The sequence below is a fragment of the Hakea prostrata genome, chromosome 2 (assembly GCF_041222555.1).
Source record: "Hakea prostrata isolate BN-2017 chromosome 2, UWA_Hpros_2, whole genome shotgun sequence".
NCBI classification, from domain to species: Eukaryota; Viridiplantae; Streptophyta; class Magnoliopsida; order Proteales; family Proteaceae; genus Hakea; species Hakea prostrata.
The window spans coordinates 10,529,441-10,544,293 of record NC_142601.1 but is presented as its reverse complement, the minus strand read 5'-3'; the positions used below and the strand labels follow the sequence as shown (position 1 = coordinate 10,544,293).

Below are 14,853 nucleotides of genomic sequence, written 5' to 3'. Positions count from 1 at the left end.
GATTGGACCATGAATGACCCAAGGTGCTTTCACCTAGTAACGTTTGCATTTAGAGTAGCAACCGACTCCCTTAGGATTAGGGATGGGAATCCTAATCAAGTCAAGAAGATCAAATTGTTCTTAGAGTCCAAGTCGAACTCAGCAATCATAATGCCAGTTAAACACTCTGTCAACGAACGAGACTTAATTACAGAGTTCAGGTCAAACTCAATCACTGCATAACCAAGGCAACTTCTCCCGAACTATTAATACCATACCCTCACTAGTTGTCAGGTACGCATTCTAGAATCATTCCACCTGGCAACCTACTTTCTGCAATCGGCTTTCTTCACCCAAGGTTGGGTACTTGACTAACTTGACTGTCGGAGACATGACTCGACCAAACAGGTTGAGCTTGTTCTTGTAGGTACACTTGATTGTGCAGTCGAGCATGAATTTTGCAGGAACACCTGCCATGCCCCATAAGATCAAGCTAACAAAGGCTCAGCTACTGGGAATTGTTCTTGATAGAAGTGAACACTTTCAAGAATTTTGTGAACAAATCAGTGAGTCTGGACTAACATCAGACGGAGTGTTGATCAACAGTTTCTACGAGTTGGAAACTTGTTGTGGATGAATACCAGAAGCTTATGAGGAAGAAAGCCTGGTGTGTTGGCCCTGTTTCACTATACAACAAGGAAGCCTCCGATAAGATTGACAGAGGCAATAAAGCAGCCATTCATGAAGATCAATGCTTAGAGTGGTTGGATTCCAAAGAGGTAGAGTCTATCATTTACGTTTGCTTTGGGAGCTTATGTCCCTTGGGTATTCACAATTGATAGAGATTGGGTCAGCATTGGAGGGATCGAAACACCCATTTATATGGGTGATCAGACAAAGCAACATAATAAAGCATCAAAGGAGTTGGAGAGATTAATCAGAAGAAAGATTTGAAGAGAGGAACAAAGAAAAAGGCCTCTTGATTCGAGGTTGGGCACCACAAGTGCTGATTCACACAGAGCAGTTGGTGGGTTTGTGACACATTGTAGGTGGAATTCATTTCTGGAAAGAGTGAGTGCAGGTGTGCCTATGATAACTTGGCCCATGTTTGCAGATCAATTCTATGAGAAGCTGATTGTGCAGATCTTGGGGATTGGTGTAAGGGTTGGCGTGGACATTGCTTGTCCTATGGCTGAGGGTGATACGGTTGTAGTGTATGTGAAGGGAGAAGAGATTGAGAAGGCAATAGGGTTGTTACTGAGTGGTGGAGAAGAAGGAACAGTTAGAAGGAAGAATTAGCGGAAATCGCAAACAGAACAATTGAAGAAGGGGGTTCTTCTCATCTTAACGTCCCACTCTTTATTCAAGATATCAGGCGTCAACTGACAGAGAAACATCCAGAAAAAAATAAGGAGAAGAGTTGCTTTCACTTGAAGTGACAACAAAGAGAGTTAGTTCTATATATTAAACTAGTAAGTTAATTTATTTTTCCGGATTTCCTGTGGTCTTACCTAGTCCATTGCACCAAGATGTGCTATGATCATTGTTTTAAGCAATATCTGTTCATGTCTATAATTGACAAGTGTACTTTTGATACAATTATGGTGATTGAATGATTGAAGGACAGGGCTTGGTGCATTTGGTAAACATTCAACATTGGATTCACTCTTTTTATGGCAATTAGATGATTGATAGTTACCAGTAGGATTGACTATGTGTGAAGAAAGAAGCCGCCGTTAGAACAAGAATAGAGAAGAGAGAGAACACCTTATTCCCCAGAATGTGAGATTGGGAGGAACTGCTCTTGATCCAACTGAAGTGGTTTGATTCTTGGTCTTCGTCACTTTAGTGGGGACAGCCATCGGACAATAGATAAGGATACTTTTTTCTCCCTTTGTTAGAAAGTCACGAGGGAATTTTCTAATCTATTTAAAAGCAAAGGAGCAAAGAGCCATAAAAAAATAATAATAATAAATAAAAAAGATGGCCAAACTGAAGGATTTGGAAGAGAGTGCCAATTGGGAGCATCTTTGATGGCTTCTAGTTCTAAGTTGTAGCCGAGAACCCTGTACATGCCACTGAGTTTGCTACATCAAATGATCCTTCAAGATCCCATAGTAGGCACCCACACCGCCTTTACGTGTATTGCTATCTCATACTATGTCTGTCTATATTGTGTAAGTGTCATTGTCTATGTCGTATGTAGATACTACCACATGTGTTTGTGGTTCCACATCATTGTCGAGAGCTCCTTTCATTGACTAAATGTCCACTAAACAGCGAAAGAAACTTGCCATTGTTGTAGGGGATAAGGGAGTCCCTTTTGAAGATAGCAGTATTTCTTGTTTTGCATATATTCCAACTTAGTGTGATCCAAATGGTACCACTGGCTCTAGATTCCGTATGTTCTTGAATTTTGAGTGAAGAAAGTGTATCCATTCTTATACTAAATTACCCACAAATTCATTTACCTCTAGTTCTAATTGCATGACACCATCGTTGTTTGGTCTTTGTGCTCTCTGAGGTTTGAGACTTTAGGAAGCAATACGGAAGGGGATTTAATTGTAAGAAGAGCACTACTTAAAGCCCTTGAGAATGGGCTGGACAAAATAGCGCTAGAGTTAGATTGCAACGAAGTGATTATCCAATTATCGGATGTTGGATGGGCTAGACATATTTCCATTAGGCCCATTCTAGATGACATTTTGTATCTGAAGTCCAAGTTTGAGTTAAGTGTTTCCGAACACATTCTTAAGTTTGTAAGTATTATATCAGATAATCTTACTAGAAGAGCTATGTCATTCGAAATTTCAACAAATATGCTCATTTCTACTTTTTGGTTGAGAGATCTTTGTATACCTTCTTCTACAAGCTGTGCTCCTTAATAGATTTTCTCATTATCAAAACAACAAAAAGATCTAATGGCATTTTCAACATAAAAAGCACAAACAACAACTACTCTCAACTAACTAATCCTCACTGTTAACTTCCCAAATAGGAGGAGGCATGACTAACCCACCTGTGCCCCCTTCCTCTCCCCCTGCAGATCCTCCTTGGTGGTCCTTCCTCTTCTCCTCTCCCGGCTCACTCTCAAACCCTAACCCCTCCTTGCATTTCATTAAGCCTTCACTTGATGGATCTTCTTTGTTTTCCCTCTATCCCAACTCGTCTCTAACCCTTGGAATTGCTAAGTGGATGTCATGCCTCGTCATTTCATTGCCCCCCCCCCCCTTCAAAGTTGTCCAAGATTCTCTCTCAAACCAATGGAACGCTTCTGGTTATCTGTATTCTTATTTGCTCAAGAAGGAGTCTTCATCATTAGATTCTCTAGCAATGAAGCTAAGATCCATGCCATGGAAGGACCTCCCTGGCAGGTTGGGAACGAGATGGTTGGGCTCCAGACATGGATTTAGAGAAAATGGACTTGCAGTCCATCCCCTGTGTGTGTTACTCTCTTATGTCCTTCCCTTGCACTTCTACAACAACTGTTGTCTCTACCGAGTAGCATCACTCATTAGAAAGCTCCTTCAGATGGTCGCAACCATTTTCAACCAAGACTAGTTAACTTTTGCCTGAATCTAAGTGGAGGTTTCTGCCTCTTCCTATCTCTGTTCTGGTAAGAGATGAATCTTACTCTGAATTCCTTCAAACCCTCATTTTTGAAAATGTCCCTGCTGTGAAAAATAACAATGCAAGTATCCACTGCCATAACAAGTAATATAATGATGAAAGAATGATCATTCCCTCGAGGACTATATGATAAGCACCAAACTAATTATACCAATTCTATTCAAACAAATAATAAGAGAGAGAATTATCCTAGACTAAGTTGCAAATTGAAATTGATGTCTGTTTAAGCTAAAAGCCTAGGGTCAGATTTCACCGTGTTTAATCCTTCCCACCTTTGATCCATCTTTATAATTTGAAATATATTTTTTGATTGATAGTCAAGATTCCCTTCCTTATCTTCTAGTCTCTCTCGAGTACTAATATAAATTCTCTCAATTGCTAATCCACTATATCTCTATGTGAATTAAAACAAGTAGGAGATCATTATCATTAGGTTCTATGGATTCCCATGTAATAACTGCACTTTTTTTAAAACCATGGAAGTATATTTTTATCCTACATGTAATTCATGGCATTTACTCCAACAAACTAAACACATAAATCCCCTATCAATTCATTATGATTAACGAATCAATTGATTAGTATTAAAAACAAAAAGTAAATACAGTCATTGTACACAATACTTAGAATTATATTGATGAATTAAATAGTGGAAATTCAAATTTAGGCTACATTAGATACCTAGAAGAAAAAAAATTAGTCAATTCTAAAGTAAAAAATATCACAAGAAACATTGAAAGTAGACAAAGAGGAAGAAACCTTATTCCAAAATCTCCAAAGTCTTCTTTCTTCTCCTTTACGTCTTCCTAAAACAGTCCTCCAAATAAACAACGTTTTTTCTCCCTCAAAAACCAACTTTTTTTCTCTCTTTTTCCTTCACTTTCGTGTCTCTCTTTGCCACCTTTATTTCCTATTTAGTCCTCTTAATCATATCTTTATAGATCATTCACTTTCCTAGAAGCAAATAAATCTTCTCAATCTTTTTTCCGTACAGATGAGAGAGAGGAAAAGAAGAAGAAGAAGAAAAAGCAACCCTACAAGTCTCCCAACAATTCTCTTTCCTTGTATGATATTAGCCCATCCACATGGAGAATTTCTATAAGATTCGGTGCTATGGCTCTGCTTTCCTTCTTTTGCTCCAAAAATTAATTATGAGAAAACACAAATTAGATCAAATATATACTAAAATCTAACAAAATGTAAACTAAAAACCAATTAATTAGTAGATACAAATTTTCTCATCAGCGCCCCCCCCCCCGCTATACCTTCGTTGTTCAATATTCAGTCACCTTGATTGCACTTCATCTTCCCCTGCTCTAGTGCCCTCTCTTTGCCCTCTAGTCAGCCATCCTCCTACTAACCCCATTGCCTTGGTTGTCTCTGTTTACAATCACCAACGGAAGCCTCTCCCCCCACCCCCTCACTAGTGAATCCTTTGATCCTATTAGAGGCCATAATTGTTTTGTGCCTATGATGAATGACAAAGAGCAATCGGGCCCCGCTCCCTTTGACTTGTCTCCATCCATCGCTGCCCCAACTCTGCTCTCTAACTCAATTGGTGTTGCCTCTTTCTCTATTGTCCCTAATACCCCAATCAACCCTGCCATCTTCCCTAATTTGTTCACACAAGAGAACTCGTCTGCTGAATTAATCATGCTTGTCTTTGCTACCTCGACTCCTTCACCTAGCCAATCTTTCCTAACATCTTTCCTTGATTCAACCTTGACCTCGTTGCTCCTTCCCCTTTTGTTCGTCACCAACCTGCTGCTTCTCTCTCTAATTTTCGTGTTAGGCTTGTTCCGCCTTTCTGGTCTCCTTGTCTCTCCTCCCCCTTCTAGCATCTTTGGTTCCATTTCTACCCCTCCCCCGATGATTACTAGAACCTAGGAGCTCCCTTTTCTGCCGTTTTCCCTCTTGGGCTTACGAAGACCCCCTCCCTTCTCCCTGCTCATACTCCCCAACCCATTACCCCCCCCCTCTCTTCCTTGGCCTAGCCCCTCTCCCTTCCCCTCCCTCTTCAACCCACCCCCACATCTTTTAGCCCTGCCCCTCCAACTTCTCTTCCCCTTACCGCCCCTTTGTTGCCTTCCCCTCTCCCCTATTCGTGAGTTGGAATCCCTCCTTTGGTGATAGGACTTCCCATACGGTCCCTTCTAATCATGTGCTTGGATGTTCTTTAGACTCAAAGCACCCTTTGCTTACCCTTTGTAGCTGCAGAAGCAACAGCTGATCCACCAGAGGTCGCCATTACTTTGAAGAAGATTTGATTGTCGATTTTCTGCCTTCTAGGTAGGAAAAAAGAATAAGAAGAATAGGAAACCTTAGGCCTTTTGCTTGTTCTCTTTGTTTGTATTTTGTTTGCTTTGTTTTAATTTTTGTTAGGCTTGTTTGGCCTTTAACCATTCCCAATTGTACTCTCACCCTTCCCATTTGGTTAATAAATTTTTTATTCATAAAATAAAAACAACCAATCTCTTTCCAATGGCGTTTTCAATATAGAAAGTACAAACAACATCCACTCTCAATCTAATGGCATTTCCAACATAAAAAAAAAACACCCACTTTCGGGCAAGAGATAATCACGACACCAAGATTTCCACAACGACCCACTACCATATGTGGAAAGAGTCGTTGCTACCAATTAATTACCTGTAAAGTTTCACTTAATAATTTTTAAACCCATCATTAATTATTCAAGAGAAAAATCTATAGAAATAGAGATATTCTGGTAGTTTATGCCACTCCGTATGACATCGGGAATCCTGGTTCATGCTTATCAGTTTGCGACCATCTTTGTTTTTTTCTGTGATATTTCAAATCACTTGTTGTGATTAGAGCTACGTAGGTCAAGCAATCATTGTTTTCTTCTGTTCGGGCAGTGAAGCAGGTCAAGCAACTATACTGATCAGTATGTGAGCACTTACGTCACTGATATCATCGTTTGGTTCGCCATCGTGGTCCAGCACCAGCTCTTCAAGCAAAGCCGTGAGCCACAGACCTGTTTGCCTGATCTATAAATCTCACCACCACCACCACCATAAAAATCTGCAGACTGCTTTCTTTCGAGAATTGTTTAATTCTGTGGGCTTGATCAATTTGAATCCCTCTGTTTCTGTTCCATATTTTGATCGATCAGTACCCATGTGTTCTTTCACAGATCACTGTGAGCTCCACTTCATTTTGATTCCTTTCATGGCGCAAGGCCATATGATCCCAATGACAGATATAGCCAGATTGCTAGCCCAACAAGGCGTCTTCATCACCATAGTAACAACCCCACGTAATGCTTTCCGGTTTAAGTCAGTCATCGCTCGAGCAGCAGAATTTGGGCTTCGAATTCAACTTCTGCAACTTCGTTTTCCATCTACAGAAGCTGGGTTGCCAGAGGGGTGTGAGAGTTTCGACAATATCAGTTCACCAGACATGAAGATTAATTTCTTCAACGCTGCAAGCATGCTTCAACCAGCTTTAGAACAATCTCTTCAAGAAATGAAGCCACGCCCAAGCTGCTTAATATCTGACATAGGTTTCCCATGGACATCCCAAACAGCCATTAAGTTTGGAATCCCAAGAATTTACTTCAACGGCATGTCCTGTTTCAGTCTCTTGTGCAACCAGAACTTAATCCGTTACAGCCCACATGAGAAAGTTGAATCCGATTCGGAGTTCTTCGTGGTTCCAGGTATGCCTCATCGAATCGAGCTTACAAAGGCTCAGCTACTTGGAATAGTTCGTCAGGGCAAACCAGAGTTCCAAGAGTTCTTCAAGAAAATTAGAGAGGCTGAGCGAACATCAGATGGTGTTATTATCAACAGTTTTTATGAATTAGAACCTGATTATGTAGACGAATACCAGAAGCTTATGGAAAAGAAAGTCTGGTGTATTGGACCTGTATCACTATACAGCAAAGAGAACTCAGAAAAGGCTGTAAGAGGTAACAAAGCTGCAATCGATGAAGAACAATGCTTGAAATGGTTGGATTCGAAAGACCCAGCTTCTGTTGTTTATGTTTGTTTTGGAAGCCTCTGTCCTTTGGTTCCTCCACAATTGCAAGAAATTGGGTTGGCCTTGGAGAGATTGAATCGGCCATTTATATGGGTGATCAGGCAAAGCAACAACAATAAACCATCGGAAGAGTTGGATAAATGGTTAACTGAAGAGCGTTTTGAAGAGAAAATCAAAGGAAGAGGGTTATTAATTAGAGGTTGGGCGCCACAAGTGCTGATCTTGTCACATGAAGCTGTGGGAGGATTTCTCACACACTGTGGGTGGAACTCAACACTGGAAGGAGCAAGCACAGGTGTTCCTATGATAACATGGCCTATGTTTGCAGAGCAATTTTATAATGAGAAGCTCATTGTGCAGATTCTGGGGATTGGAGTAAGGGTTGGTGTGGATATGCCTTGTCATGTAATGGAGGGTGATAAGGTTGGAGTGTATGTGAAGAGAGAGCAGATTGAGAAGGCCGTTAGGGTATTAATGGATGAAGAGGAAGGAAAAGTAATAAGAAAGAAAGCTAGAGAGATAGGAGAGTTGGCAAACAGAGCAGTTGAGGAAGGAGGTTCTTCTCATCTCAACATATCACTCTTCATTCAAGAGATCTATCATCTCTTAGGTCGCAGGGAAACATTCAGAAACAGTCAGGTAAGTAAGTTAACTTGTAATGGAGATGAGTAATAATAAACCTGTTTTGGGTAATTCTCCAATTTGAACAGATTCTAGATTTTTGGTTTAGTTCAGACTCGGATACTCCAATTGGAGAATCAAGTCTTTCCTATGATGAATCAAATTATTGATTCTTACAGTATCATGAGATGGCAATTGTACCTATACTTAAGATTCATGCATTGCTAAGTGTGGATATGAATTACTGGAAGAAAAAAAAAAAAAAAAGTGTGTACATGGGAAATGTGAACTAAACCGGATGGATTTGGGTATTCTTGAGCGGGTCCGCCAAAATAGATGAAACTAAGCCTAGTTTGTCGTCATGGTGGCAGCCCCTTTTGTAGGGAGGGCTTAGGACAAAGGTGGTCTCAAGTTTGAACTTCCATCCATATACATTTTTTCTTCTTCCTCTCCTTGTTTGAGCCTATAAACTCTTCATCGGTGTGACTAGGTTGATGATGACCTAAAATAAAAAATAAAAATAAAAAGTAAGGTCAAAGGAATTTTCAAAGTTTAAAGCTTTAAAAATGGCTTCAATAGGTATTATTATGAATGTGACTTCTTGTAGAATTCTTACTCTTTTATATTTAAAGGTAATGAAACCTCAACCCATAATTAAGTTGATTGGGCGGTTTTTTTGTCGCGGATGTAGAATTCACAATGAATGTTGAACCACGTTAATTCTTGGGTTATTGTATGTGAATGTTTATGATAAATTTAACATGGTATCAGAAAAAGTTCAGTGGATCGTTGTCAGAGATGTGGGAAGATCTAAAAAGGAGAAGATAGGTGTTAGAAGAACAAAGAAAGCTTCGACTAATTGATCGAATGTATGATTCTAGATCTAGAATCGTTTTGTATTTATATTTTCTCTTATGTTTTGATTGGAATGGATCACGAGTTGCCAGAAGAAGAAAAAAACTAATTTTGTGGAAGTTCGGCCAAAAGAGGGTGTTTAGTTGAAAAAAAAATCTAATTAGTCATGGAAGTTCACGAAAATAGAGGGTGTTGGGTGTTAACTTGTAGATTGAAAAAAAAAATTGCCAAGTTGAAGAATCTTGAGTGGCTGGAACATGAGAAAACTATTATTAAAAAAATGAAAAATAAAAGAAATAAGAAGAAGAAGAAAAGAAGAGAAGGATTCAATTGAGGAAAAGCCTAAAAAAATTATAATAATAAAGAAAAAAATAAATATATTTTTTTTTTTTATTATGGACGCTATACAAGTTGTCCACAGGATTTTGTATGAATGTATTTTATACGGGGTTAGGTGTTCCTAATGTTTTTGGGCGTTCCAAACTCAGTGGAAGTAATGGATCAAGGAGATTTTGCTCCGTTGGTATTTGATATTATGGATTCATACAGAGACCAATAGTTAGGTTCTTTAAATTGATATTCCCATGGCAAGTTCTTTTAACAATAAAACTCTCTCTTGAAAAAGTCATACATTTATTGCAGAACTTCATTCAGTCTCATGGTACTTACTCTTTCCCTCTCTATTTTTCAGAATTCAATTATAGTGGATTCGGGTGCAACCGACAATATGTATCGATCTACCCATCTTTTCCCTAATTTAAGCATTGTTAAGTTATAATCTTATCCTTCTATTACTATTGCTAATGGTACTATTGTCCCAATCCAAGGTCAAGGAAAATTGAACCTATTTTCAACCAAGACTGATGCATTATTTGTGCCATCATTGTTTGTGAATTTGTTATCAGTTAGTAAGATTACTCGGAGTTAAAATTGTAATGTGATGTTTTCAAAGGACAATGTAGTGTCTCGAGACAATTTAACAAGGACAACGATTGATGAAGGTAGACTGCATAATGAACTATATATGTTAGATCCTACAAAATAGTGCATTGACTTCTATGAGTAATCATGAGAAATCTCAACTCTGACATTAGTGTATGGGTCACCATTTTGATAGGATTTTATGATATTTAAATCTTTGTTTATCTTTTAATTCTACTGGTTGTGATGCTTGCTATTTTTTTGAACAACACAGATTACCGTTTCCACATCGTACTCATGTTTCAAGTGAATTATTTGATCTAGTGCATTCTGATGTTTGAGATTCTCCTATAGACTCTAGAGATGGATTCAGATATTTTGTTTTATTTTTTGATAATAAATCTCGGGCTACATGGTTGTATTTATTGTCTTCCAAGAATGAAGTGCTACAGATGTTTTAGGAATTTTGTCAAATGGTTTTGACTCAGTATTAGACTTGCATTAAAGTTTTGCGAATAGATAATGGGACAGTACACCAATAGGCCATTTCAATATATCTCAAAAATTTGGGAATCTTACATCAAACTTCATGCGCAGACACTCCTCAACAAAATGCAATTGTTGAACGCAAAAACAGATATACTTGAGGTGACTCAATCTTTATTATTTAATGGGAGTCTTCACAAGACTTATTGGTCAGATGCTGTCAGCACGAGTTGTTACTTAATCAACCTTTTCCCCGGTAAAATTTTGAACTTTAAGATACCCTTAGAGGTTCTATATGATTGTCCCATTGTGATGTCTTATCTTTGAGTTTTTGGTTGCATTATGTTCATGCCTAGGGTGGTGATAAATTTGACCATCGTGCTCGCAAATGTGTGTTTTTGAGATACTCCTCTACTAAAAAGGGTTACAAGTGCTTTGACCCATCTACTGAAAAACTTTTTATTTAACGGGATGTGTCTTTTGATGAAACTCAGATTTTTTTCTCTAACAAGAATCAAACTCAAGGGGAGCTAGATTATAGTGAATTTGTTCTTGTCCCGTTACCAAGTATACCAGACAACATGTCTGTAAAGGGTGATGCTAATGAAGACAATGTTATGGGTGACACTACTGAAAATAGTATTATTATAGGTGATGTCACTGAAGATATTGACATAAATCTACATGGTGAAGAAACTACAAGTGTACCTATTGCAAGAAATGATACAGTTGAAATTGTAGCGCAATTACCAATTAGCAGATCTACTCAATTCTCTTAACCTTCAGTGAGATTGCGGGAGTGTACCACTTATCATATAGCTAAATTCCCAATTCAATCTCATATAAGTTATGATCATATCTCCTCTCATATTTTGCATATCTTTCGGCCAATGAAGACCATAAGGAGCCGACCAATTTTATTGAAGCTAAGAATTCACCTAAATGGGTGAAGGCTATGAATGAGGAACTAGAAGCTTTTCATAAAAATAAAACATGGGATATAGTGCAACTCCCAAGTGGCAAACATCCAATTGGATGTCGTTGAGCCTACAAGACCAAATTCAAGAGTGATGGGACTCTAGAGAGGTATAAAGCAAGGCTTCTTGCCAAAGGATATACTCAAACATATGGAGTTGATTATAAAGAGACATTTGCTCATGTAGTTAAAATGAATATTGTAAGAGTGTTGATGTTGGTTGCCATTAATTGTGGATTGCCACTTTTGCAAATAGATGTAAAAAAATGTCTTTTTACAGGGAGACTTACAAGAAGAACTATATATGGAAATCCCTCCAGACCACCCATTAGAAAAACAAGATGGACTTGCTTGTAAATCAAATAAAGCAATATACGGCCTAAAGCAATCACCATGAGCATGGTATGAAAAGTTAAGTATAGCTCTTATTAGATTTAGATTCACTAGAAGGATCAAATTCCTCCATGTCTGTGAAGAAAGCTTCCACTGGCACAACAATAATTTTGGTATATGTGGATGACACTATAATTACTGGAGATGATCATCAAGGGATCAATACTCTCAAAGAATATTTGAAGAAGACTTTTGACATCAAGGACTTAGGACAACTTCAATACTTCCTTGGAATTGAAGTTGCAAGGTCTAGTAAAGGATTATTCATCTCTCAAAGGAAATATGTTCTTGACTTGTTCAAGGAAACTGCAAGTTGAATGTGAAACTAGCCAACACACCTATGGATTACACTTGTAAGCTTGGTTTAAAGTATCGGTATCAAGTATCGTGTATCAGTTAGGTGATTTTAAGAGACGTATAGTCCTGTATCGAGTATTGTATCGCTTTGGCTAATGTATTTTAATGTAATTCAATGGAGAGACGTATTGAGATGTATCGTATCGGTTGGGTCAAATATGGATACTTATCGGCTAGTATCGTATGGTATCATGGGATACTTTAAACCTTGCTTGTAAGGTTACTAATAATGATTCTCCATTGCAAGATAATAATTGTTTTCAAATGTTGGTTGGAAAATTGATTTATTTGACCGTTACCAGACCTGACGTTGCATATGAAGTTATGCATAATCCTACCAAAGGGCACATGGAATTGGTTAATCACATACTATGTTATCTGAAGTCTTCTCCAGGAAGGGGCAAGCATGAAGAAGAATAGATACACAAACATTGAAGGATATTGTCGATGCAGATTGGGTTGGCAATCCTACTAATCGAAGATCAACTACTCGCTTTTGCGTATTTGTATAGAAAATTTAGTCTCTTGGAGAAGTAAAAAATAAAATGTTGTTGCTCGTTCTAGTGCAGAAGCTAGCAGAGTACAAAGCAATGGCATTTACAACTAGTGAATCAATTTGGATTGGTGTCCTACTTCAAGAATTGGGGGTGAAAAGTTCTAAAAAAACCATGAAGTTGTTCTACAACAATCAAGCGGCTAGACACATTGCCTCTGATTCGGTGTTTTATGAAAGAATCAAACACATTGAAGTTGATTAAAGAAATTTTCAAAGATTAAAGCTTTCAAAATGGCTTCAATAGGTATTATGGCTTTCAAAGGGTTGGGATTGAAATACAATACTCATTTATGCTATGCCTGCAAATACAATGACTCTATAGCTATGCCTTGTAAGATACCCATCATCACTCCAAAAAATCTCTAGGATTAAACCACAAAATGTGATATCTACATTCACCTACATATTTGTAGAAGAGTTGTGCTCAAATCAAGCTTCTTGGTATGGCTAGGTAGAGCATAGATTCTCCAACTTTGATATGGTGTATGTAATTTGCTCTCATATATAACAGTATCATCCACCTTCTATACCATGTAGTCAAATGGAAATCCTACATCTGAGAAATGATAGCTATTTTAATCTTTGACATGGGTTTCCAATGGACATCCCAAAATGGTTTTTAAGTTGGGATCCCAACATTACCCGAAAAAGAAAAAACTACTTCAACGACATGTCTGATTTTACAAATCAGCCCTATAAAAGGGATTTACATATCACCTTCTGAGAATTACATTTGTGGATAGCAAACTAATGGATTGTTGCAATTGCAGGTTCATAGTAATTATCTAGAAAATTGAGGTTGACTTGAAACAAGGTATAGGCAAATTTCTTAACATACCCATGACTAAGTACCTTCTTTGACTAGCCCTTTTGAAAGTTTCTGTGTTGTCTGACGTATGATATCTTGATTTCCTCCAAGTGGATTACAAAAACAAGTTTGACTTCAATGATGCACAATTAGCACTGTGATGCTAACAAACAAGACCTCGATCTTGATTGTCCATTTTTTGAAAGTGTGAAAACACACTTTTCGGAAATGGACAATCAAGATCAAGATCTTGACCATTCGCTGTAGGTGTTGTGCATTAATTGCGCAACATCCAAGCAATTTCATGCAAAACCAAGAAGATCACAACTTTTGAATCCTAAAGTGCCACCTTTCAAAAGTCATGCAAGTGTCTTCCATGTAGCAGCAACAAAAAAAATCAGGTGACAAGAGTACCCTATCATGAAATAGCAAATGCTTATACTCAAAAGAGAATAAGGAAAAAAAAATTGAAAAAGGCAGTTGCACCTATAATTAAGATTTATTAATTATTTATCAATCAAAAGAGAGAACTAAACTAGGTTCATGTGGTTTGGCTGATAAAGAAGATTCAAAAAGTGGGTGGTGCATTCAGCCTCAAAAGAATTAAGCCTCAATAAACAACAAGTACTATACTACTAGTGACAGCAAAACAACTCTTCAAAAATAATTTAACATGTACAAGTCAAGAGAATCAAAGATCTGAGGTTAGAATCAAGATCTTTTACAAAGATCAACTGGGAACATAATTAAAATGGTTGGAGCTTTGGTGAGGAGCTTTCACATGTATACCCCAAATAACCAAGTCTCAACATTTTTAGCTACTGGCTCAATCGAAGCCTTGTTAGCCACCCTTATGGCTTCATCTCATTCGATATGGTAACCTGATTCTAAAGCAACACACCGTATAACTTCAACCTTGGATAATCTACATCTTAGTGATCCTTACACAGGATCTGACCAAGTGATGTGGGGTCCCCTCATAAAGTGACAATAGTCAACAAACATGTGGAAATTAAGAGTTCCTCTTAGCCACTATATTTGACTAAATGGGAGAGGAAATCTCTCTCTCTCTCTCTCTCTCTCTCTCTCTCTCTCTCTCTCTCTCCCTAATCTCTAAATCACATGGGTGACAAACCCATTAATGTGGATGGTAACTCCTTTGACAAAATGACATTGGAGATAAGGTAATGTCCATTTTTCTTCTCTTCAGCATTCCCCTCTCTAACTATAAATAGGGGTGGGGGGGGGGTTGCTTGATTGTAGAGA

At 38.1% G+C, this 14,853-nt stretch overlaps 1 protein-coding gene and 1 pseudogene across 1 annotated transcript; both read left to right on the top strand.

The window, feature by feature from the left end:
• The first annotated feature begins 430 nt into the window (after nucleotides 1-430).
• LOC149023692 (UDP-glycosyltransferase 73C3 pseudogene) lies at nucleotides 431-1,418 on the top strand (annotated as a pseudogene).
• Nucleotides 1,419-6,654: 5,236 nt separating this feature from the next.
• On the top strand, nucleotides 6,655-9,189 carry LOC149023691 (UDP-glycosyltransferase 73C3-like). The gene has a single exon (XM_089144206.1). The coding sequence runs from the start codon at nucleotides 6,751-6,753 to the stop codon at nucleotides 8,284-8,286; it is 1,536 nt and encodes a 511-aa protein (XP_089000332.1). The 5' UTR covers nucleotides 6,655-6,750; the 3' UTR covers nucleotides 8,287-9,189.
• Nucleotides 9,190-14,853: the final 5,664 nt, after the last annotated feature.